The following is a 25,173-nucleotide window of genomic DNA, read 5'->3' as shown; positions in this document are numbered from 1 at the left end:
CAGTGTCCTCAAACCTATAGTGCTGTCCATGTCCCTGGCACGTCACGAGTGATTAGCAGGTCAAGTCAGGCAGCCCTGGGCCCTGATGAGCAAACACAGGAGGAAGAAAAACGTTCTCTTCTTAGAAGTTACTTTAGGGTGGCTCCTTGGCTCAGTGTTCCCATCTGGCAGGGGGACAAGCGTGACTAGTGGGCTGTATCGGGCAATGGAGATTTTCTTCATGTTTTCTATACAATTGTGTTTATATAATAGTTTTATCTTTATAAAAATATTTTTATTTGAAGTGATTTCTTCAAACTTTCAGATGCAAAGTTTGAGTGAAATCTTTAAAGATACAAAGGATTAATGAATGGTTCAGAGTCACAAAAGAACACTTTGGATGCAAGCTTATCTCATCCGTTTTCACACCAGAAGGTAATAAGAGGCCATAGTTTGTCACATTTACATTTAAAATGACAGCATTCGATGTAATTATACTTACTTTTTTTTTTTTTTTGGTAAGAGTTTATTTGAGCCGAACTAATGACATACGCTGGGGGTAAGATCTCAAAACCTCCCTAAACTTGCTGTTTCATACATCAGAACAAGAAAATAAAGATTATACAGTGAGGTCAATGTATAAAATGTCTTGTTGAACAGAAAGACTATCCTGTATTTTATAGATCAAATTCTTAAAAACAAAACAAAGCAAACCCCGAATTAAAATAATTTTAAGTAGCACTGAGGTGGCTCGGCCTGGTGTGAATTACTTTCCACTTATTGCCTGACATCCCACTCGATCCCCCCAGAGAGATCCAAACTTTCAGTGATTACAAGTCGGAAGCAGTGTCAAATCTACCCATCATTCTATTCTCAAACTGAATCCTTTAATGTTTAACTCTAAAACCTAGCAACTCTTCCAAAGATAGAATTGTCAACTGGATTTTGCTTTTACCTCTGTATTTTTTGTGTGTAACTGTCTATACCTATGACAAAAAACCTTCTCCCATTTTCCTAAACTTGACTTAGATAGAGGGTAGGGCAGGCCCCGACGAGCCTGGTTTTGGGCCGTCTCAGGGCTCTCGCTTGCCCTGGGAGCCTTTGTCCGTCAGAGGTTAGGGCAGGAGGGACTTCTGATGGGGCAGCCTTCCGATGTCGCCCTTACCGTGTCCTTTGAAGACCCTGGGTCCTTGCAAGCTGTCACGGACTGGGCCTCCCGAGTCCCTGTGAACAAGGTGGCCAGGTGGGAGGTGCTGCTTCTATGTCTGCCCTGCTCTGGGATGTCACTGCTGCCACAATGCCACGGGCAGAAGGAGAGAGGACCTGGTTGTAGCCTTTGACAGACAAAGCAGCACCTTGTTTACTAGGGGAAGAAAATAGGAAGTCCGTTCCCTCCCCCGCTTCATTTAACCATCAAAGCTCAGCCGTCAGGGAGGCTGGAAGAGTCCTTCAGAGCCTGGGCAGTGCCAGTCACAACACTTGGGTTTCCAGCCGTCGGACTTCCTTGACCACGAGATCAATGTTAATAATTGGGTTAAAGTACAGGGCCCAGTAAAACAAACAGTTGCAAACAAACTGAGGAATGAGGGGCCAAAACATGGCCACAAAAAGCCCCTGTGTTGATACTTTCCAAAAATGGCTCCACATCCTCTGAGGCACAGTCCTAAAAAAGAAGAGAAGCGTTTGAGAACTGGAACCGTGATGGCGATCCTAATGATGACACCAGAGTGCTCAGACCCTGGGCCATTTCCCAGTGCAGAGTCAGGTCTCTGTGCTGCAAAGCCCTTGTTTTCTGCCCCCATGCCCGAGACATACCAACCCATCATCGGCTCCCAGGATGAAGCCTCGATGGTGCTTCCTCAGGGCAGTCCCTACACAAGGTGAGACATCCCCATTACTGCCCCAACGCCATCTGCTTCGTTGCTGTCACATCTGGATATAATTAACACACTTATTTTTTCTTCTAGGCTGTTGGCCTTCAGAGTACGGACTGTCTACCAAAAGACCTGCAGTACTCAGCAGAGAGCCAAGGGCAGAGTCGGGGCTCAATTAACTGTGCATGAATGAATGAGTTCACTGAAGTTAAAGAAGATGCTTATTTGGTTCTCAGCACCATGTATAAGGCTGCTCCAAATGGATGAGGCCAAGAAGCCATCGAGTCGCTGGATGTTTCAGGCTGCAAGGATGCTGCTGGTACAGTGATGTGTTACTTCTGCCTGCCCAGCAGCCATCCCATTTTCTTCTGGAAACACCTTCTGAGTTTCCCTTTGGGGGACTTCCTTCCCCTGTGCTTCCCCATGTGGTCTGGTGGGGTTGAAGCCAGCCCTCTGTTGGAGGGATGAGTACACACCTTGAATCTGAACAAAAAGAGCCCTGCGTACCCCTGCACAGTGTGATGGGGTTCAGGTGGGTACGTGACCAAGTCGGGGCCAGAGCAAAGGCGCGTGAGCCCTGAAACTTTCACAAGTTCTACAGGGATAGAAGTGCTCTCCTTCCACAAGGGATGCTCAGCTGCTCAGATCTGCACCTGGAATGACCAAGCACCCCCACACGAAGACAGCTGCCTGAGGCCAAACAAGAGGCGAAGAAGAGAATTGCCAGAGGGGAGCGTCAGTCCTGATGACAGTATTTGGGTCTCCAGGTCCAGCCATGCAGGAAGCCTTAACTGGGCATTTCCCTTTCAAGGGAAGCCAGTTTAGGTTGGTTTCTGTCCCTTGCAACCATGAGTCCTAACTCAGTGACCTTCTAGCTCAACTCTCCAATTTATGCATTAATCTAGAAAAGTTACTACCGTTGCAGTCGGTGGCAGAGGATTGGAACGCATGCATACAATTCCTCATCAGATCTCTTTATGCTCTACCAGAATGTTGTCTTCCACCTCTTTTTCTGGTTGTTTCATTCCTTAATTGTTAAAATCCTTCACGTACACCGTCCACCCCAAGAATTATGTGGTAGATTATTATGTGAGAATGAGATATGTGGGGAAACACTTTAAGAATGAGCACCAGGGAAACCCCACCCCCCCAGCACAAAAATTTTTTTCCTATTTGCTGCTTAAGTGGGTATTTCTAAACCGGAGCGTGAGGATGCCTCTTCCAGGCCCTGTTGCTCCAACCATCTCCAATATAAACATACTTACTTTAGTTCACTTCTTGACCAGATCCTCCAAAAGGAGAATAACTCCAGAACTGAGAGTAACATGGCATTGACGATGAGAAACCGTGATGTCCAATAATGGACCTCCAGCCAGTCCCAAGCAAATTCAGCAATCAGCTGGTACGGGAGGAAGGAGTATTTGACAAGGAATTCTCTCCACTGCTTCCATGTGGGCTCTCTAAGATCCTTAAAGAATAACATACAAACAAATAAAAATAAATAAAAATGGACACGGAAAATTATAAGGATTGACTTCTGGACAAATATTGTGGTTATCCCAGTGAGTTTTACATTTATTTATTAAAAACACAACAATGTGAAGTGAAATTTCCATCCATCGACTCACCTTGAATAATTAATCTTACATTGGATAAATGTTAATAAAGAGGTAGAATTGAGATTCTTGTTCCCTAATTGTGGAAGCTCAGAAATGCAAAATCTAAGCAGGAGTTAAAAATAACGAGACTGAAATGAACTGAAATTAATCAGTTTTTAATTTCTTCATCGCTACATAAGTAGCTCAATTTCCTAAATTCAATATATAAGCTATGGTAGAAAGACAGTAGGTCATGGGAAAATTAAAAACACACCTTGAAAAATAAGTTTTTTGGGAAAATTAAAAAAAAAAATTCTTTAATTAAAGATAGTAACAGGCGATTAACAGCAGTATTTAAACAACTCACAGGCATCCAGAAGGCTAATGGGAGCTCAGCAAGACTGTGCGCAATGGAAAAGATAATGAATCTTCCAAGAAACACATCAGCCTGGCGAGCAGGCAGGGCTTGTCGGGACTTGTTCGAGTGGACAGGTCAGTGCAATGTGGATCATATATGTCAATCCCTATATCCATGTGCCTTTTTGACATCGACAGATCAGAGAGATTTCTCTGAGAGGAGCAATGGAAAGGACAATGTGCCCTCGTCAAAAAACCAACTAGAGGCAGAAATCACCCCGAGTCAGTGAGCTCCACCAACAATTCTGAAGGAATCCATGGGTCAAACCGAAGAAATGACAGGCACGGCGGGGGGGTGGGGGAGGAGGGGGCGATGGTGGGGTAACCGTCCCTGCCAAGGGCCCTGTGGTCAGGTGGCATTACGGCTCCCATCAGTGAGCTGGAGGATGGCTTACTGTTCAGAGCCCAACAAGGATGGATACTACCCCTGTCTACCAGACAAGGCAAGTAATCATCCTTCCTATTGAGACTTATTATCAAGCTGGCAGGCCCATAAATCTAACCCTCAGGCAACCTGGACCTATGCTATCTACTTTTATAACAAAAATATGCTGCCCCACCCCCTCCCCACCCCCCAAATATTTCAAGCCCAGAGGGCAGCACTTATTGCTATGCGATACAGGAGATAAAACAGGCTTCTGGGAGCAGGGGAGGTCCTGCTTTATTTTTCGTAGGGGCTCTCCTTGCAAAATTCAAATGAAAAGCTGGGTGTTGCTTGCTCTTCCATGACAGGTTACAGCTGTCTCCAGTTCCAGCCACATTGAGAAATGGTCGAATAATTTATTCAAGGCACTCTGTAGACCTACCAGAAGCTTGGCGATGATGTCCTCCTCGGAGCTGTCTTCTTGCAGAGGGCAGATGGTATGGATGAAAGGTAGGAAGGTGTCTGTGTAGTCGAACAGGTAGAGGTACAGCAGGCCGAGTCTGGGGGAACTCTTGAGGGCATACAGCAGGAACAGGGACCTGCCCGGGTTCACAGCCTGCAGAGGGTGAGGTAGGCGCAAGGCCACATTACAACCAGGGTGGCCAGTTCCCACCCACGCTCCTTCCACGGCCTCAAGCCCTTTGCCATCAGCCTTTTTTGTGTGTGGTTTGAATAAACAAAAGAAGAGGCTAAGTAATCAATCCTGGGGCCCCATGATATAAAGATCCAATCTCTCTCCAAGGCTAGGGAGGGGAAGATGGATGAGAAGCATACTCCTAGGCACTACTAGTAAAACACAACCTTGGGAAGCAATTGTGCAAAATTTATCGGTCTTAAAAACATTTAATTTAACCAGTCTATTAGTGGGGACCATTCAATAAAAATAACCTGAAATGCATAGGGCTATATGCACGAATGTTTAGCATCGCATTGTATGTAATAGAGAAAAAGTAAAATTGATGACCTAAGTAAAGAAGTTACAGTAGATATTTAACTATTGAAAAACGAATATTAGACATTTTGGATAATGTTCATGATAAAACGTTAGGTGAAAAAAGATTCAGAGATGTGTAGCAATCTGATCTCAACAATGTCCAGTGCCAGGAAAGCAAGGCCTTGTTCAGGGGTGATACCCCTTTCCTAGAGGAGCATGTCGGTCACATGAGATGTCAATAAACATTTATGGAATGAATAGATCAACAAAAGGACCATTTCAGTTATGCATAGAAAATCGTCTAGAAGAAAACAGAGCAAAATGCAATGTTAAGATTGCATTTTTGAATCTCGGGTGGGATCATGGGCAATTTATTTACATTTTCCGTACTTTTTAAAGTTTGCTGCAATGCATGTGTATTTCTATTTTTCCTGAATATAAAAGCAACTGTAAGATGATTCGGCTTACTTGGTGCTACTAAGCAGCGAATGAAATGGGCAAAAGATGGCTGGACACTGGACCAAAGAAAATATAAGGATGGCAAATAAGCTTGTGAAAAGATGCTCAATATCGTTAGTCCTTAGAGAAAGGCAAATTTCACCAGTGAAATAGTATAATGTTTCGCTGCGCTGTTAATAGAATCTCAGGACGGGGGGGGGGGGGGGGGCGGGGAGTGGGGGGAGGGGTACGGATGAAATGAGAATGCCCAGGAATTGATGCTCATTGACGCTGGGTGTGAGTACACTCTTCCCTCTCTTTCTGTATACACCTGAAGTTTTCTATAGTGAAAGGTTTTTTTAAAAAGGTCAGACTTGTGAGATGAGTGATTCCAGGTCTGGGGCAGGAAAGGTACAGGAGTAACTTGAACACCTTGTCATGGGAGAAAGCAACGTATCAAAGACTAATGAGGTCATGTCAAAAGGATTCACTAGCAAGTAGGTGATAACACAATTCAAAAGTTAAATTTAAAAAATGGACTTAGAAAATGAGGCGTCTCCTCAAAAAAGATGGGACAGTTTGAGCATAAATTAATTACTGAAATGTATTCAAACACAACACAAATGTGAAAATCCTCAATTAATAATGATCCTAAAGAAACTGGTCACCTTTGGAGGATAACAGGGAGCCAAATCATTATTCTGAATCTGGTAAATAAAGGCACTTAACCTGCCTTTCTGGTATAAACTGTATTTAGGGTAATCAAAGTGGCTGTTGAGGTAAATTTTCTTTCCTTTTCTTTCTTTTTTTTTTTTTTTAGATGTAGTTCAGCTAACGGATGAGGAAGAAATGAGAGAATTACAACATCGTCATTTTGCAACCCCTGGTGAATTAAGGGATCCATATAATCAGTGATCATAGCAGCTGTGACTTTCAGAAGACAAGTGTAACATCACGAGCCTCTGCATGAAAGGAAACACCCGGGAGGTAATCTTGCCAACACACTGCCCTGAAACCAAAGCAAGTTTCTAGATCTAACTACTAGATTACAGGATATGCAGGGGACAAAGGGACCTGCTGGGCCACACCACAGAGAATCAGCAAAATTCAAGATGTGGGTAAACCAACCACAGGGAAAAAAACGGTCTGGTCTCTTCCGTAAATGCAGGGTAACAGAAAGAGGGAGGGAGAATTGATAGATGAAAAGAGACTTAGGCTAATAAAACAAAGTAAAGTAAAATACAAATTAAAATAAAAAGGACACCTAAGAGACATGGCAACCAAATGGGGACCCTGTTTGGATGCTGGTTAGAACAGATCAACTAAAAAAAAAAAAGAGAGATGGGGGATTTTTCAATAGTGACAAATCATTTGATAATATCAGAGAATTACTATTAATATGGGAGGTGTTTTGTTTTTTCAAAAAACTCTTTACTTTTTAAAGATTCACGCTGAGATATTTACTATGAAAAATGAGGTATCTCAAATTTTCAAAATAATCAGGGAGGGAATAGATGGCCGTATTGTTGAAATAAACATGGCCCTAAAGTTGCCGTCTCTGGTATGGGTAGATGGCAGATTTTTTCCTGCTTTTGTATATGTTTGAAATTTTTGAAACTAATAGTTTTTTTTTTTTTTTTAAATCCAAGTTCTAAAAATATCTGTGTCCTAACTTAGGTGAGACAGACATATATGGGAACAGCTATTCTAAAGTAGTGTCTACTAATTGTTTTCATTATCACTCCTTAAGGAGCCTTTTAAAAACATTTTTTTCATAATTCCTCTCCGTCCCAATGAAATAGTAATACCACACATAATGCTGTGTGTCTGTTTACATACTGTGGTCTCTTGGAGGGCCACAAATCTTTATACTAGCTAAGACTTTTTCAACCCCTCAAGAACCAATGGCCTTGTGGTGATACTGCTTCCACTGAGTATGACATTCTAAAGGAACGAAGGTCCAAAAAAAAAGTCTGACTGCACCCAGCCACATCATGGTTGGTTAGTACTAACCATGAGAAAGGGAGATGACCAGGTTACATATTTGTAGGTCTGGAGTCAGCTGGATCAAAATATTCCAACTCTTGGCTACTTCTTATCAGATAAGGAGGAAAAACCAACCACCCGGGGAGGTGATTATGACCATAGCACTGTAGTGGGGAGCTGTCTGCCTCGTGTCTGCTGAGAACAGTGGCATTCAGGAGGCCCCGCACTGCACTGGGGCTGGAGAGGGACTCTTAACCGTCAAACGGCCACCCTTGAGAGGGGCTGGTAACAGATCTCAGGACCAGGCTAAGATTCGGCTTGTTTTTATACCCGGACCAGAATTACATTCCCCCTCCCTCACTCGCTCCAGTTAATACTAAGATATTATTACGTATTATAAATAGAGGGTCATTGTTTGGATGCGTGACCCCAAAATGTTCCCCTAGATATTAAAACCCACCACAGGATTAATATTGGCTATGAAAAGAGTTTGACTGTATTAACAAAACTAATAATATATATATGTTTTATATATATATATATATAATATATATATATAAGTAGGGATTTTTAAAATTAAAAAACAGTAAGAAACACAACCTACTTTCTACTTAGGAACTCCATGCCCATTCTTCAAATTTTTTGAGACCAGTGTTTCTTTAGTTTTAAAGTAATACAAGTACATAGTAAACATATTTTTTTCCCAATGGTACAGAAACGTGTTAAGTCATATACAATTCTCCCTCCCATCCAACTCTCAATCCCCAGATGAAAACATAATGTTAAGTTGGCGTCCTTCTAAAAATTTTCTATGTATCTGCAAACACATACATACGTATGTACATATGAATGTATTTTCCGATATGCTTCATCTTCAGTTAGCAGCGCAACGTGGGCATCCTTCCTCGTCAGCACCCCCAGAATCGCCTCCTTATAAAAGGCTTACCCATGTGGATGTGCCGTATTTATTACACCTGTTCCTAATAATGAGCACTTAGGTTGTTTTCCATGTGCTGCTCTTGCCAACGATGCTGTGGGGAACACCTCGTTCGAAGGCTGTCTGTGGCCCAAACATCCAGTTCCCACTGTAACTCCACGCGGTCCCTCACTGGGGAGGAAATGGGGCACCGCGAGGCCTGGGCACCTGCTGCCGTTCCCACAGCCAGGGTGTCCGGGAGGAGCCCCGGCAGTCGGGCCCCCAGGCCCTGCTCTGGATCACGGCGCCATGCTCACAGCGAAGAGTACGTGGGGTTTAAGGTTTTATAGTTATTGACAAATTGCTCTCCAAAGAGACTCTACCAATGCAGGGGTGCCTCTTTCCTCATATTTTAAACGTTTTCCTCCTTGACAATATTATAGGTGAAAAAAAAAAAAGCCCATTTCATTGTTTTAATTTGCACTACTTGAATTTTGAGTGAGCATTCCCCTCCCCCATAAACTTACTGGTTATTTATATTTATTTATTTTCCTCCATGTCTTTTTTAGGTAGAAGCTGGAATATTCCAGATATTGTATAACAAATAAAAAATAGAGCATTTGTTTTACAGTACGGTATTTGCCGATTCCTCTCTGTGAAGGGGAACCAACAGGTGCGGTCATGTTGAGCAATTTACCAAAATCTCGTCAAGTCGAAGATGTGCATTATGTAGGACTCGTAACCCTATTCAAGGAACTCTTGTATGTGAGCGTAGGCGCTTCCAAAAAAAAAAAAAAAAATGTCTACAGCAGCACGATTGCTAACGGCAAAAATGGAAACAACCTCCGTGTTCATCAACAAGAAAAGGCATGAACTGCCACGTCCCTGTGCAGTGTGAACACTGCACACGAGAGACAGAGCGGACTGGTGCCGCAGAGTCAAAGGCCGCTTGATGAAGGACAGGCTCAGTTCATGCCTCTTACGTCAAGGTTAAAAACGTATAGAACAATGCTCCCAGTGCCTGCGGATACGTATGCACAATTAAAGTAGGAAAACAGGCCCGGGAAGGATGCGCAGCCCGGCTGCAGGAGCGTGGACCTCCAGACAGGGTAGGGAGACGGGGGCTTCGATCGTGGCTGTGATGTTTGCTTAGGTAGTAGGCGTACAGATGATTGCTAGATTGTTTTCTATACTTTTTTTCAATTAAAAACTTAAAGAGTTCACCTTATACTCCCAGAGATTTTGGGGGGGCTTCACGCCTAGTGCTTTGACACGCTCCAGTTCCATGAGGATGGCTCTTCTGTGGCTGCCATTTTCTATGGTATATGGCGCCCTTGCAAATTCTTCCTCTGTCAAAGTTAAAAGCAATCTGTGGTGGTGGGGGGAGCGGGGAACAGAAGAGTTCTTTTGAGATTATATACTGGAAGCAAATTTTCCACAGTTAGAGTTCCATCTTATAACACAAATACTTTAGCCTTGAGGTAGGTTACTCCATGTATGAAATAATAACAGCAAACAATTGACTACTTACTATTTGCCAGTGACTATCTGAAAATACTTTCATAAATCATCACTAATCCACTTAACGATACTATAGGTGGCCTTATGCCCATTTTGTGGATGAGAAAACTGGCTTAGAAAAATAAAGTGACTCACCCAAGGCACACCCAGGTCTGCTCTGCTCCTAACCTTTGATCTTTCAGCTATACACTCTGACCTCTCACACATTACTCTATTTTTTTTAAGTGTGTGCGTCTAGAAAAAAAATTGGAAAGAAATCCAGTAAAACATTATGACATTAAGAGTAGCTGTTTCAGGGTAGTGATTTAATAAAAATAATCGTAGATCTCTTCTTTTTTTCCCTTGCATCAGAAAACTATCAGAAAACACAAATCCACTTCTGTAGTGTGACTCATTGTTAAAAACATCCCTGCACACTGGTGGATAGAGACCCCACAAGCACGGCTGGAGGAGTACACACTGAAGTCCCTCTGTTGGGTAATTTAGTAATATTTATTAAAGTGGTAAAGGATTATTCCCTTCTACCCAGAAATCCCTATCCCCTGGAAGGAAGACAGTTATGCAAAGATGTACAGTATTAAGTAGGTAGAGAATTTTTTTAAACCACAATTCTGGGGTGTATGTGGGTCGTTGTGTGTTTGAGTGGCTGTATATCTGTACATGTGCTAATTCTTGCCAAAAAAAAAAAAAACAAAAAACAGACAGTTGTAGTGGGAGCTTTCTGTTTCTCCAAAGGAGAGTCAAATGTTGAAAGCTCAGTCCAGGGGGAAACGCTACTAGGGTGGCAAGGGGGGCAGCCAGGCGGACCGGCAGTGAGTGGACTCGGCGTCTGAAACAAGCGGGGAGGAGAGAACGTGCCCTCAGCACTGCATGGTGTTCTCAGTATCATCCCTGCAGGCCCTCCAAGGATGGGAGGTGCTCTGGAGGGTGCAGGGCCTTGGTGACGGGCAGAAGCAGGCCCCCCTGGAGCCCAGGGATTAGTGAGTTCCTCACACCAATGAGTTCCTCCAGGCACTCGCTGCAGTTTTGTATGGAACTGTGTTTAGAACAGCAAGAAGGAAACAACCCGAATATGTATTCATGGAGATCAATTAAATGGACTTTTCCATGTGTACATACATATGTCCATAAAACAGATCTGCTGTGTACAACTGTATTTTCAGTTTAAATAAATAATGCACATTTCTATGTGTATGTCTGTATATACATTGCAAAAAATCTGGGAAGGTGTCCAGAAAGATGATAACACTGGTTTTCTACGAAGAGTAGTATTACTGGGATATTTTACTTTTAATATCCTTTAGTTCTACACTACTTTTTAAATAAATAATAAAGGTTACTTTTACAATCAGGAAGCGATAAATTAAAAAGTCACTGACATAAAATGGTATGGCTTCTTTGGAAAATAGTTTGGCAGTTCTTTGGAAAGTTCAACACAGAGCTACTATATGACCCAGCAATTAAACTCCAATGGATTATTGAAAATATATGTCCACACAAAAACTGGTACTCAAATGATCATAGCAGCATTGCTCATAATAGCCTCAAAATGCAATTCACCCAAATGTCCACAAACTGAAGAATGGATAAATAAAATGTGGTACAGCCACAGAATGAAATATTATTCAGCCGTTAAAATGAATGAAGCACTGATACATGCTATGACTTGAACGAACCTTGAAAACATGATGCTAAATGAAAAAGCCAGACACACGAGCTCACACATATTGTATGATTCCATCTATATGAAAATCTCAGAATAGGCAAATTCATAGAGACAGAGAGTAGAATGGTGGTGCCCGAGGCTGAGGGAGGAGAAAAAAATGAGGACTGACTGCTGAAGAGTAAGAGGTTTCTTCTCAGGGATGATAAAAAGTTCTAAAACTAGACTGCGCGTATCTGAGAGTATGTTACAAACCAGTGACCGCGCACTTTCGAAGGGCGAATTTTCTGGCATGTGGATTATATCTCAATAAAACTGTTTTAAAAATGTCTGTGATGTATCAAAGATTTGGCTCCTCACCTTCCATTTACTCTTTCAGATAAAAACCTGTCTCTGTAGAGAGAGGCCCAAGGGCCCAGCTGCTCCAGCCAGAGGACAACTTCTTCCGCTGTCCACTTGGCCACAGCCTTGTGGACCAGGAGGTCGTGCTCAGACTCCCTGCTGCTCCAGTGATACACGAGCAGGACCACCTGGGGAAAAGTGACAGGGACCTTAAAAGACAGAAAGGTGAGAGGCGCCAGTTTCTAACTATGTGAACGTGGGCAGGGAAGGGAAGAGGCTGAGCTTGAGGGGAATGGAGCCACGTCTGCATACGGAAGCAGGGCAACGGCACTGCCCGGGAGCTGGGGAGCAGGCTCTTCTCTGCTGACTGCGGGGCCCGGAGGGAACAGAGACAGGAGCAGGACTCACTGCCAGACACCTAAGAGCACTGCACCCTTGACCCCAGCAACCTGGCCAACAGATCTCATATCCCTTTTCTACTGGAAAATTTTTTAACATTTAGATTTCTGTAGCATGGAACTTAAAAAGGAAATAGTCTCTACAATGGAAGTTAGTAAAGTGCTGTGCTTAAGACTCTGCCATCGAGGCAGACATGGTCCCGGATTCCAGTTCTAACACCTTTTTGCACGTTTCCTTATCTCTAAAATGGAAATAATAATGGTGCCTATTGCACAGCTTATGAAGGAGATGAAACGGGATAAAGCTAACATTTACAGGGCCCTGAATATGATGTTCTCTACTTGAGTAAGTAACATCCCCACAGAATCATACGACCCAGCAGATTTCAATGTGTGCAGTGAATTATCACATGCGGTTATGTCATCAGGCGTTTAGGTGTGTTTCAACAGAACTGACTTCAGTGGAAACCATGGGAGTGTGAGGGTCAGAGAAAGAGCAATGAACTTACTGCCACACCAGTTAGAGCTGTGAGCACTCCGGAAAAGAATCCCCCTCCTCTCTGCTGATTCACTCGGCCTGTGTTGGGAGCTAAAGGAATCTGATCATTTCCGTATTTCTGAAAGGCTGCAAGACTCTGGACTATGTCATTATTCTGCTGAATGTCTTCAAATCGCATTCTAATGGCATCGGGAAATAATTTTTCAATGGCATCCCTATAGGGAACAGAAAAAAATCACAAGAGAGTTGTTTGACTGAATACACTTACAATGTTTAAAGGACCGAATAAAACTAATAGTCGACACTTAGTCATACGCAAGTACTCTAGAAGGATGGACAAGATTGGTTATGGCCCTATTGGTAACAGCAAAAAAGTGACAAACAACCTACATTTCCCGTGTTAGGTTAACAGCTAAATAAAACATGATATATTCATACAATGAAATGCCACATAGTTTTAAACATGAATTTACCATCACTGTCTATCAAAATGTGTAAATTTAAGACATATTGTCGAATGAAAATAGTAAACTTTAGTACCATACAGAGAACACCACGCCTGTGAGAACATATCTGCATTTCCTACTGGGACCTATGCGTATAAAAATTTTTTTTTTAATCTGAAAAAAATCACAACTGAAAAAGAAAGTTATAACTGGTTACCATGGGGAAAAGAAAGGATTCTAAAATGGGGGAGGGGCCAAAGGGGTCTTTAGCTTTATCAGTAATGTTCTACTATTTTTAAAAGAATGTAAACAAATGAATGTATAAATGTATTGCTTACATTATTGAAAATTCATAAAAAGGAAAAAGTGAGTTCAGTAGTAAGAGTAAGACCAACCATCGGGTCTTTTCATTTTTCAGTTACATACAGAGAACCTTCCTTCAATTTAAGATTAACCTTCAGGTAAAACAAGACTGACAGGTAAGAGCAAAGCATTTGTGATTACATCTCCTGTAGAAAAGAGAATATTGGGTTAATGTTTCATGGAACTTTTTGATACCCTGTTGATATCAAGACAACAGAAGATCAGGAATTTAGCCTCGAAAAAAAAAAAAAGCAACATCCCCAATGAGCTTTGAACATTATGAATATTATGACTAGAATAACTTGCTATCTGAAAGGTCTTGCCATTTCTTGCGTAAGAACCTACCTCTATTAATGTGGTAACTGGCACAGAGTTTAGTCGAAGGTTATGAAAATCAGCATTAAATCAGCTATCAAGAATTATACAGTTATACCATTTTCTCTATTAGACCTAGAGTGCTCTCAGTGGATACAAATCAGTAAAAAGTTTATTCTATGGCAAAGGATTACGAGCAATGGTCTGATAACCGTAATTTCTCTCATTCATTTATAATAAACAATAAACAAATCACAGTCACCTATGAGGAAGGGAGTCTGGATTTTCAGGTCCTTGAGTTCCCTGATTCACATTCCAGCAGATCCAGCCTCCGGCCTTTGGCTGCACCATTAAGAGGGACCACACTGAACAAGCCGTATGTGCTACCAATACAGACTGAGCATTACCTGAGGAGAATATTAACTTTGGGAAAACCTTCCCATTTTTCTCTGCATTCTGGACACTCTGTTTTCTTTGAAGAGGCCCACCACAAAGCTAGACAGTGCCGGCAGAAGCTGTGTCCACAGTTCAAGGTGGTGGGGTTAACCAGGATGTCATAACAGCAGTGGCAAGAAAATTCGCTAACGGAAATCTGAGGGCTGATGCTCTTGAGAGGGTCATCTTTCTTAAGGGTCATTGTGTTTGGATCATTTTGTTGAGACTCCTCCATCTCTTAGCAATTTCTAGGATCCACAGGTATAGAAAATTTTGGACTTAGAAAATTGCTGTAAGGCATCATTAAACCTAGAAAAAAGAGAAAGCAACAGAAATAAGACAAATAGCTTAGTAGGTATTTGAGATTACGGCCATACTATTAAAGCTGATTTTTAAATGTAACAAATATGATTTCTAAAAATTCACATTCTAAAAACCAGTTAAATATTACTGAATTTCTTTCTGGCCTATGTCGTATTTTGAAAATTAGGTAAAGCAAAACAGTATAATGGCAAGTTCAATAGACTTGGCAAGCAGTGTGGAGAATTCTAGATCTTTTTCATGAACTTCTTTTGAAAATGTAATTTCTCTAGCTTCAGTTTCTTCAATTAAATTTCTAAAATCCTTTCGATGCATGTGATTTTAAATATCCCAGCTTCCTACAAAATGTTCGGAGTTGACAGTAACAGATGTATTTCAGGTAAATAACACATTTTATCCAAACATCTGCCTTCCCATTAGGTATTTTACAAAAATTTGATTTTAGAGGTCCTCACCGGAGCAGTTCTAGGACGTGAGTGAAGCCTTGTTTTCTAGGTGCCAGTCAACCTCCCTCGGCTCAGTTTCCCCTCTCTTCCAAATTAACTCAAACATGTTTCTCATGCTCTCTGGATCTGGCCAATTTGGTGCCGCAGAAACATGATAATGTCACTAATATGCAAATGGCGAAGGGCTATTCTCTTCTTATTCTCATCTGGGCCTTAGGGACTTCTTTACTGCAAGGCAGTAGGATGGAAAATACCATGGAGTTCGAATCTCCACTCCCCAACTCACTAAGTTTCTGTGATTGTCCGTAAGTTACTTGAGCTCTCTGAGCCTTGTTTCCTCAACTGTGAAATGGTGATAAGAGTGTAAAACCCTTCCAGGCTGCTCGTGAGGCTTAGAGACAGTGAAAATAAAGTGGTGAGGATGGTGAACGGTGTAAACAGGGGCTAAGAAATGACTATTCGTACTATTCCCAGGATCATAGTAAAGGCACTGGTGGGTAACAGTGTCTCAGTCTTGCTATTATGAAGGAAAAGAAAGTAAATCCCTCTCCATCACCCACGCTGGTCACACAGTGAACAGCTAACGGTTTACGCCCTGCAGGCACAGTGGTTAAGAACACTGGTCTGAGGGCTGGGCTGCCTGGGTTCTTCCCCACCTCGGCCCTTTGCCAGCAGTGGGGTCCAGACCTCTTTTGAATCTCAGCTTTCTCATGTATAAATGGGGGTGGTAATAATATTTCCCTCAATTGGGAGGGTTTTGTTTAAGATTCTAAGATTTTTTATGACTACTTGAAGAGCAAAAGAGTCCATATTAACCCCTAAATATGGGTCACTCTTCATATTTGTGTCACTGACTTAACGTATTTTTTTAATAATAGATTACGGATTATTGGCTTATTTCCATTAAAGAACTCAGTTAACATTCAATATTACATTCAATGTTATATCAATATTATATTTGCTTCAGGTGTCCATTGGGAGATTTCTGGAATGAAATAAAAGGATGCAAACAAAGTGCCTAGTACCTATCCTGGCATATGTTAAGTAAACCGTAAATGGTAACAATTACCTGGATTCCAAATGTACTGATAAGAGAATTTTATCACCTTTTATAGGGTGAAAACTTTTACACAGCGCATGTTAACACTATATTTTAAACAAGCAAATCTATAAACACAGACTAGAAGAAAATAAAATAAAGTATTAGTAGTGGGTGTGTTGTTAGGGGAAAGTCATGATCGTTCTGGTTGTGATTTCCTGTATTTACCAAGTTGTTCTTAAGGAAAATGTATATTATAATTGTAAAATACATACATAAAATTGTAAAAAATATATCATATTCCTTTTGGCCTAATATCAATGGAAGATTTTCAACTCAGAATATACACAACTAAATTTTAAAGTCAGTATAAAAGTAGAATAGAGATTCCTCATCTACTACTAAGATAATTAAAGATAAATATAAATTTAAAAGATTAAACATAAAATAAATTAAAATTTTTAATATGTATTTAAAAGTTATTCACAATAATAGATCATAATAAAGAGGAGAACGACCTTCTGCAGGCCCATTAAAAACTTCTTTTTGGAAGGACTCTAAATAATTGTTCCTAATGACAAATTCCAAATTATTTCTTAAATTTGTTCATTGTTTGTATGTTTAAGAACATTTAAGAAATTTCTAAGTGCTTTCCTGTGAGCAGTCTCTTCAAATTGCTAAGGAAGTGAGAGATGTTATGTAAGTTTTTGGAAAAAGGAATCATTATGATAAAAGAGATTCCTTTATTTGGCTAATAATGATTAAACAACTACCATGTGCAGAGTATTATCCAAGGAAGTAATTTTTGAACATCCCCTATGAGCCTAGACACTGGGCAGGCCCTTTAGATACGTTCATCACCACGTCTTGATTGTGTCAGAGGAGTGAAGGCGGTGTAAAGGGCCAGAAAAGACGTGTCTAACTTAGGCGCTGCTCTCAGCGTTTTCATGGGGAGCAGAGAATGATCCAGGAGATACAGGTCTTATGTATGCCTCGTTAATGACAAGTGGGCTGATGGGAGCACATAACGGTTTCAGAGGCAATGAGATCAGCAAATATGTGCTTGAGGTCGATAAATCTCATCAAAAAGGAGGGTGCAGGTTGGGAGAAGTTGTAAGTGAGTGTTATACCCTCTGGGACTAAGGTGGCAAAAATGAAAACGACAAAGAAATGTAACTTGGTGACAAAGAAAACGATCAAGCAATCCAAGATGTGTTTAAAAAATAATTCATGGGCTTTGGAGACTGGAGAAAAAGAAAGATCAGAGATGCTGGCTGGGTTTCAGAACTAGGGAAGAAGAACATTACATCTGATAGAAATGGGTCACTGTAAACAAATGGAGCCAATCTTGAAAGGGGAGTTGAATTTGAGGTGATGACAAGACTTCCAAGTACAGCTATCCGGTGAGCAGCTAGAGATGCAAAGCCGTAGAAGGGAGTTAAAAATGAAGCCAAGTCTATGGATTTCAGAGTCATTTGGAGAGAAACAATAACGTACATCCAAGTTAATTTCTCACAAACTAGCTTTCTAAAATGAAAACATACCCCTCCCCGCCAAAAGAACAAAACAATAAAACTAGAATGCACCAGTATTTGCTGGCTTACTGGGTCTGAAAGCTTATTTTTCATGAAAGAAGACAAACCACACACTGACATCAAAAGTGAATTTTATAAGTTGTATTTTGAAAAGCTGAGATGGCCACTAACTCTGTTTTGTAGTTGTCTTTAACAAGCCAGAAACTTCATGGACTTTGATTACATCTTAGGAATTTTGCTAGTTTTATTTTACCCTACAGTCAAAATGTGAAAGCTAACAGAGAAAGAATACACATCTTAAATTTAGTTGATCTTTTCTGCTATTTGTCTGTATGTATCTGGGTTATTTCCATTAAAGAACTCAGTGCTTTTAGAAGATGAAACTGCCTTTTCAGTGATAAAATCTAGCTCAGACACTTAAGTTTCAAGCTTTGGTGTTCTGACTTGGGTAAGGACACCTTTCTGCACTGGCGATGATTAAAGGTCTCTTTGAGGTTAAGGCCCAATGTTCCTGGGGATATTTACAGCTGTTCTCTGCAGACTTGGCACACTCATCAGCATGTGGAGCTGTGAAAAGATTCACTGGCTCTTTCTGACCTCCTTCACAAGTAAGCAGGCATTAGAATATCGCTGAAGCCTTCTGGTCTTTTCCCCTTGTCTCAAAAGCCTCAGGGAAAGCTGGGGAAATTTGGTCAAAATTGGGGCAAGGAGAGTCACTCCATTCTCACCACCAGTGCCCTGTTCACACGGATACACTCTGGTTTATGTCTGTGTACTCTGAGAAAGGAAATGCCTACTAAGAAGGGCTTCTGGTAGCTAAGTGGGCTCAAATTTTAAAAATATACCCTAGCAGCCACTTCTATACAGGGGCCTCTCATGCAAACCACTCCATGGAGAAGCCCGTGCTAAGTTGCCTGCCTCCTGCACTGAACCAGCTTTTTGCATGTGTCTGCCACCTGAGCCAGCCTTTATCAAGTGGGATCCTATTTCAACCAATAGGACTGAGACGTTCCCCATCCTATTGGAGCTGCGCAACTATAATCCTATCAGCATCTTCACCAAACAATCAGTGGCTTCATGGACCAATGAGGACAGTGCCTTTTAGACCAACCAAACTGTGAGGATTTGGAGTCCTCATTTGTATGAGGATGAACCAATCAAGGACCAGGGGGCAGAGACGTCTATGTAAGTCAGCCAACCTCCAGCTCAGAGAATGCACTTTCTCTTTCCACCAAAGACTGTTTCCCTGGCTGGAGCTGAAACACAGCAGGGCAGAATGGAGCAGAACGATGCAGAGCACAGTGGACTGAACCAGACCACAGCAGAACTGTCTAGCAGGCGGCAGTGCTGTTCCCCTTCATAACTGAGCTGTCACACTACTGAGCGTTTCCACAGTCACACTGTTCTCACGGCAATGCTGTATCACGATGGAGCTGTTGGCACTGAATAAAATTTCCTTCTTCACCACCAAACTGGGGGTTCCTGATTGTGCTGAACTGGCTTCAGTGACCACGGTTGACATGTTTAATCATTCGTGAAATAACAAATGTTAATTACCTAGTTCAAAACCAATGTGAAGAATGCCTGAATTTGGAAGTCAACAAAACTGCAGAGACAAGTTTAAAACAACAGGCGGAAGGCCACAGAATTGAAGAGTATAGCAAAGCCTCTGGGAACTGTGTGAGTTCTGAAAAAAAGTTAGGTCTTCAATTGATGTCTGTGGAGGTGCTTCAGGAGGTCTATGCATATTATGAAATTATATGCCAAGCTTCGGTTTGTGCATATGAGTGTGTAACATTAGCATTTTCCTGAAGGAAATCTCCAGTTTTTATTAGACTCTCAAAGGGAATCGAGACCCAGATAAGGTTAAGAACTGGTTTCCCACTGGGATAAAGGCTTTCTTGATGTACTACACCCCTCTGCTTCCTAGAGTGCTTCAAGGGATGCAGGTGAGCCTCCCCAGAGTGATGCAGCGTTATCCTTGCAAACGCCCTTCCCCCGTGTCCAGGGACAGTCTCAACACCAGCTGCCACCACTCCGCTGTGGCAGGGTCCAGCCTGCAAGCAGGCTTTCTTCCACATTGCCTTTCTCTTCCTCTGCCCCCTCTTCTTTCCTTTCTCATTCTTTCTTCCTCCTTTTCCTTCTTTTTTCTTTTGAATTTGGTCCCAGTATTCTTAAAAATCATGTTTCACATAAAAACCCAGATTCTTGGCTTCTGCAAAAACTCAGAAGATCTGGCAACAGTGACAAGAGTCAGCTTAAGCTTAGTAACTCAGCAGCTAACGCCTTCAGAGCAAGATGACCTTTAGTATGCTATAGTCCTCACCCACCTGGTCTCCTCATTTCTGTTACTTGCCTGGCCTTTAGGGGTATTTGAGTTTTCATGCCCTGTCCTATAAGGTAATGCCTTCAGAGTCTATTGGTGAGTGATGTTTCTACGTTTCTGGCCTTAGGCTTTTAGAGTTGCATCAGTTTACACTTTTACTGTCTCTTGATTTGCTGTCAGATTGTTACCACTGTTGAGAAAGTAGCTGCCTATGAGGTGTTGCACAAATTTTTAAATTACTGCTTCTATTCTGCTTTAGACTCAGATGCCAGAGATAGAACCCTGTTCAGCAGAGTGTGTTAAAGGCTCTGGCTGAACCTGAGGCAGGGAATGAAATCTAAAAATTCTAAGTTGGCTTTATTGTCATCATATGCCCAGAGACCTAGGTCAAAATGCATACCGTGAGAGTTTGTGGGCTCGTTATGAATCAAATATTTCGTGCAAGGCCTTTAAGACACTTATCTTAATTTTTTGGAAGTATTATTTACTTCCTGATTCTGAGAGACAGTGTAATGTACCTCGTTTTAAATCAGAAGACAGTTTCCAAGTTCCAGTTTCACTATTTATGAGCCATGAGATCATGGAGAAATCCTCATTCCCTCCAAGTCTCACATTAGTATATGCAGGGAATGAGGTAACCACTACCCATCCCACAGGGCTATCACGAGTATTAAGAGGATACATGTAGTAGGCTCTGGCACACAGGAAGCGTTCAATAAATGTCCCTTCTTCCATATCATGTCCCAGGTGGGTGACACTTCCCAATCCGTACAAGTGAGGAATCCCTAAAGTTCTTGTTCTCATGCCCATGCCATGTAATCAACAACTTGTTCCAACATCTCACCAGTGTAACTTCTGAAACATCCGGAGAAAAGTTACTTTCTGAGGAACACACCGTCTCTAAAATTTAAGTGTCAAGAAATGGCATAAAATCTTAGAAAGCATTAATATATGAAATATGACATGAATACACATATACGAATAACCTGTACAGTTGATCTTTCCTAAAATATTCATGGGTTTGGTCTTTTGGCACAAATGATAAATAACTACCAGTCTCCAAGGACTTGGGGCAATTCCAAGATATCTATCACCATGACCTCTTTGTTTTTCCAATGAAATACCTGACATACATAGTTATCTGAAAAAAATCTATGAAGAAAAGACGAGGGCCAGACACAATCTCCCAATAATTAATTCTGTGGAACTAAAGGACCTAGAACGAACCTGTCTACTTCTCCCTTGCAAGCAAAGTTGTTTGTCTCAGTTGGATTTAACCAGAGAGCTGCTACCTAGGAGGAGGTGGTGGCTCTGCTGGTACCTGTTTGATCCTTTAGTCGCCCAGCCAACATTTAAGGAAGTCAGTTAATCCGATAATTTCTATTGCGTTTATCAAAGAAGAATGCATTAATTCTAATTTTAGGTTAAGAATTTTTATATCTTATTAAAATCTCATTATGTAATGATCGTTAACTCTTTAGAAATCAAAATCTTCAAACTGCTTTGTTCATTGGTATATAATTATGGTTCTACCTCTTCATTCAAAAAGACATTTATTGTGACTAGTATATAGCTAATGTTTTTGGAATAAGCCTTTGAAGGGCTAATTTATTGGGATTCCAGCCTGAAAAATATGATCTCAGCCATTTCTTAGCAAAGATGTTTACAAAGAGTAAAAAGGTTTTGGCTTTATATGGACCTCTACTTAGGCTATTTCTTCTCATTACATGTTACCCGACAAAAGAGAATAAGAACAATTGCTAATATTTACTGAGCTCGTAAAATGGGAAAAGCACAATAATCCTATGGGATAATTATTACTATCATGTGTGTTTTACAGATGAGAAAATGGAGGCCTACTTAACATAGGACAGAGCCAGGTTCTAATTCCCGGCCTGACTTAAAGCCTGTTCTCCTAACAAACACTGTGTCTTCCCAGTAGCGTAATCAGTAACAGTTATTAGTTCAGGGGCTGATTTGCTCCTTTATTATCTAGGCCACATCACAGAGCGGCTACCGCAAAGCTGAGCAATCCAAATGAGAGAGGACAAACTAGGATCTGTATTATGGAACACGAACGCCAGTGTTACTAGGGTGAGTATGCTGTTCCATGAGACAAATAAGCAGAAACATTCCCAATAGAATAGGGGTGAGGGTGGTTGGCAGCATCCACATTTCTGGCACCCCAAATCCATTTCTGGGGACACCACTATAAACATTGGCAGAATACTACAGACGTTATTAAATGTTCAAAGAATGACCATGCATTTCTAGTGACTATGAAATAAAAAGAAATGTTCCCAAATAGAAGTAAGGCAAAGGTCAGAAATGGCAATAAAAAGAGATTATGTGCACTTCCTTAAGGTGGCAGAAACTAGCTTTCAGTATTAATACCAGAGGAGCATTTCCAGGCTCTTACCATATAAATCTTGTTTTCCCAACTGCAAATGGACAGATTTTCCTGCTGAACAGGGTGAGAAATTACCAGGGCAAAGGTAGCTGGCTCACTGGATGTTGACTTGCTGCCTGAACTTTGAGATCTAGTGATTTACTGCCTGTGGGTGGTGTTGGGCAAGATGAGAACACACTGAGAAGGGTGTCCTGGCTCTCTCCAGAGACTGTCCTTTTCATTTGTTATGTAGCCTATATAAAGTGCCCTGTATTAAATGCTGCGGATATCCAATAACTCAGAAAATGATTAAAAACTATTGGTGGTTACCAGTAACTCAAACCTTAACTACTGTAAACTGATGTGTCCTCCCCAGGTTTCACTCACTCTTACATTTTTTGAACACTTTGAGAGGTTTTTTCGTCTCCAACCAAATTCTGAGCTCCCTGAGGTCAGGAACCAAGCCACAGAATTCTATCATGGTACCAGAGAGTAACTGGCACAAAGCTGGGCTCCAGAAATTTGTAGGTGAAAATCAACAAAAATTTGACTCTCCCAACTATGCGGATTAAAACCCATAGTTGTAAGCTTGTCATTTAAGACTCTATGGTCTGCTAGCAATCAATACAACTTTTTTAAGTAAGAGTACTAATTCTGGAGCCAGAATGATAGAGTTCAAATCCAAGTTCCACCAATTATTAGTTGTGTGAGCTTAGCCAAATCATTCAACCCCTGTGCCTCAGTTTCCTCACATGTAGAATAGGCATAATTATAGTATCTTTAGGGTTAATTAAGTGAATTAACATGTGTATAGCACTCAGAAGAGTACCTGTTACATAGCAAGTGCAATGTAAAAGTTGGCTATTACTATAATTATGCTTATCCCCTAATACCTATTCGGACTCTTATCCCACCTATTAATTCCTATTCCTTGGCTATTTTTCCATATCAAACGCTGTTCCCTCCATCTGTAACACAGCTCCACATCCTCTCTGGGTCAAAAGTGTCCAACTGACAAGATCCAGATCAGCTGTCACTTGAACGTCTCTAACGACTTAACTCCTTTTACACCCAAATTAATCCCTCCTGCCTCTGTGAATTTGTGTAACTTTCATTTGTGCACGTTTCCTCATCTCACAGACTGTAATTCCCCTGGAGAGGCAGGTATAGTTGAATCGGAATGGTTTTAGCAATGAGAAAGACCTGAGTTCCAAACCAGGTCACATTTACTCGCCCTGAGCCTCTCATTTCCCATTCGTAAGTGACAAACTCTATGCACAAATACTCAAAAAGAGTCTACTGTACGGTCGATTGGTATTATTAATAGAATTATTAATAGTTGCATTAACTGAGTGCCAGCTATGTAAGTAGTGGGAGCACCAAGCACGGGATCTTAAAACAGAAAAGAAAAAAGAAATGCCCTGGAGAAGTATCGTTTCTCATCAGGTTTATGGAGATAGGCAGAAAATCCAGAAGCATCCTACACCTACCTAGTCTGACTGTTTACAAAACAGCTCAGACAAAAACAAACCAAAAGACCCAACCCTCAAATGCACTCTGCGCGGGCTCTGGGTTGTGCCCGGAGAAGAGAGTACCGCTCCTTCCTATAGGTCTTTCCGAGTGTGACATCAAGACCACTACCAATGGACCGACCAATGGCTTTCAGCAGGGAGGACCCAACGGCGACAGCTGAGGGCAGGGCAGCCTCTGGGCTCTCACTTTCTCCTCTCCACCACAGTAGGAGGGTGGGCGCCTCTGCTCTGCCAAAGATTCCCAGTTAGACTCACAGCCTCTCACTTGCCGTTTTCTGATTGTTTGTTTGTTTGTTTGTTTTTAAAGAAAACGCCCTTTTGCACAAGTTCAGATTTCTGCCCCTGAGTTGGGAATCTCTAGAGCTGGGTTCTAGCCTATCTCCAGCATGACTGCGCGGTTGCACTTTCGCCTTTCTGCGCGTCCGTTACCCCATTTTAAAAAGGGGGCAATCGTTCGGCCTCGGGATAAGAAGGGCCTTGTCAATTAGACTTGAAGCCCAGCCCGACTTCTATCAGGAATCTAATCGATCTGGACGCGTTGCCGCAGGCTGCATTGGGTGGTCCCCTTCCAAGGAGTGTGGAAGCGACGTCCCCTCCCTCTCTCCTTGGTGAGCCTCTGAAGCGACAGGCTGACGCCGACCCCCGAGGGGCACAGGCGAGGCCCCGCGACCCGCCGTGCCGACGTGGGGTTCTCGAAAAGGGACGGGGAAGCTGGCCAGCGGGGTCCGTACCTCGAGGCCAGAACTGCGGGGGAACAGGACCCAGGCCTGAGTAAGGAAGGTCCCACGCGCCTCGGACCTCGCCCCCCACGCCCGTCCTCCACGCCTCGCCCGCAGGCGAGCCCGGGCCACCCCCCTGCTGTCCCCCGCCGCGCTGGCACTTACCGCCGCGCTGATCCCGGGACCCATCCGGACGTCGGCCCTCGCCCGACCCCCGCGGAAGCAGAGGAGGGGTGGCAGCTTTACTTCCGGAAGCAACCCAGGGCGGACTGTGCAGGGGGGTGCCCCGTGCCCCTGACCATAGAGGAGAGGCCGCAC

General features: G+C 42.1%; 2 protein-coding genes across 3 annotated transcripts in view; one reads left to right on the top strand and one right to left on the bottom strand.

Moving 5' to 3' along the window:
- Positions 1-252: 252 nt before the first annotated feature.
- BFAR (bifunctional apoptosis regulator) lies at positions 253-25,173 on the bottom strand. Of its 2 annotated transcripts, XM_016129793.2 has the most exons (8): positions 25,021-25,173; positions 14,521-14,857; positions 13,000-13,204; positions 12,111-12,280; positions 9,791-9,935; positions 4,675-4,848; positions 3,119-3,321; positions 253-1,642 (listed from the first exon to the last, which is right to left on the bottom strand). In XM_016129793.2, the coding sequence occupies exons 2-8, from the start codon at positions 14,781-14,783 to the stop codon at positions 1,450-1,452; spliced, it is 1,353 nt and encodes a 450-aa protein (XP_015985279.1). In that variant the 5' UTR covers positions 14,784-14,857; positions 25,021-25,173; the 3' UTR covers positions 253-1,449. The 2 variants fall into 2 exon arrangements, with proteins under 2 accessions (XP_015985279.1, XP_015985280.1); XM_016129794.2 differs by lacking the exons at positions 14,521-14,857; positions 25,021-25,173 and adding an exon at positions 14,376-14,514.
- The window catches only part of PARN (poly(A)-specific ribonuclease), a 137,079-nt gene continuing 136,576 nt past the window's right edge, over positions 24,671-25,173 (top strand). The window contains exon 1 of the mRNA XM_036226344.1: positions 24,671-24,744. The gene's annotated coding sequence lies outside the window, so the exon portion shown is untranslated. The remainder of the gene's footprint in view (positions 24,745-25,173) is intronic.

Source organism: Rousettus aegyptiacus, unplaced genomic scaffold, assembly GCF_014176215.1.
Source record: "Rousettus aegyptiacus isolate mRouAeg1 unplaced genomic scaffold, mRouAeg1.p scaffold_m13_p_8, whole genome shotgun sequence".
NCBI classification, from domain to species: Eukaryota; Metazoa; Chordata; class Mammalia; order Chiroptera; family Pteropodidae; genus Rousettus; species Rousettus aegyptiacus.
The sequence above is the reverse complement of the archived record's forward strand: the minus strand, read 5'-3'. Positions and strand labels throughout refer to the sequence as shown.

Bases quoted from the DNA above. Each gene is read 5' to 3' on its own strand.
- BFAR (XM_016129793.2), bottom strand. From the start codon at position 14,783: ATGGAGGAGTCTCAACAAAATGATCCAAACACAATGACCCTTAAGAAA. The intron at 9,936-12,110 runs GTGAGGAGCCAA...CCACCACCACAG, and splicing joins TCTGAAAGAGTAAATGGAAG to ATTGCTTTTAACTTTGACAG. The intron at 4,849-9,790 runs GTGAACTCTTTA...CACCCTCTGCAG, and splicing joins AAAATCTCTGGGAGTATAAG to GCTGTGAACCCGGGCAGGTC.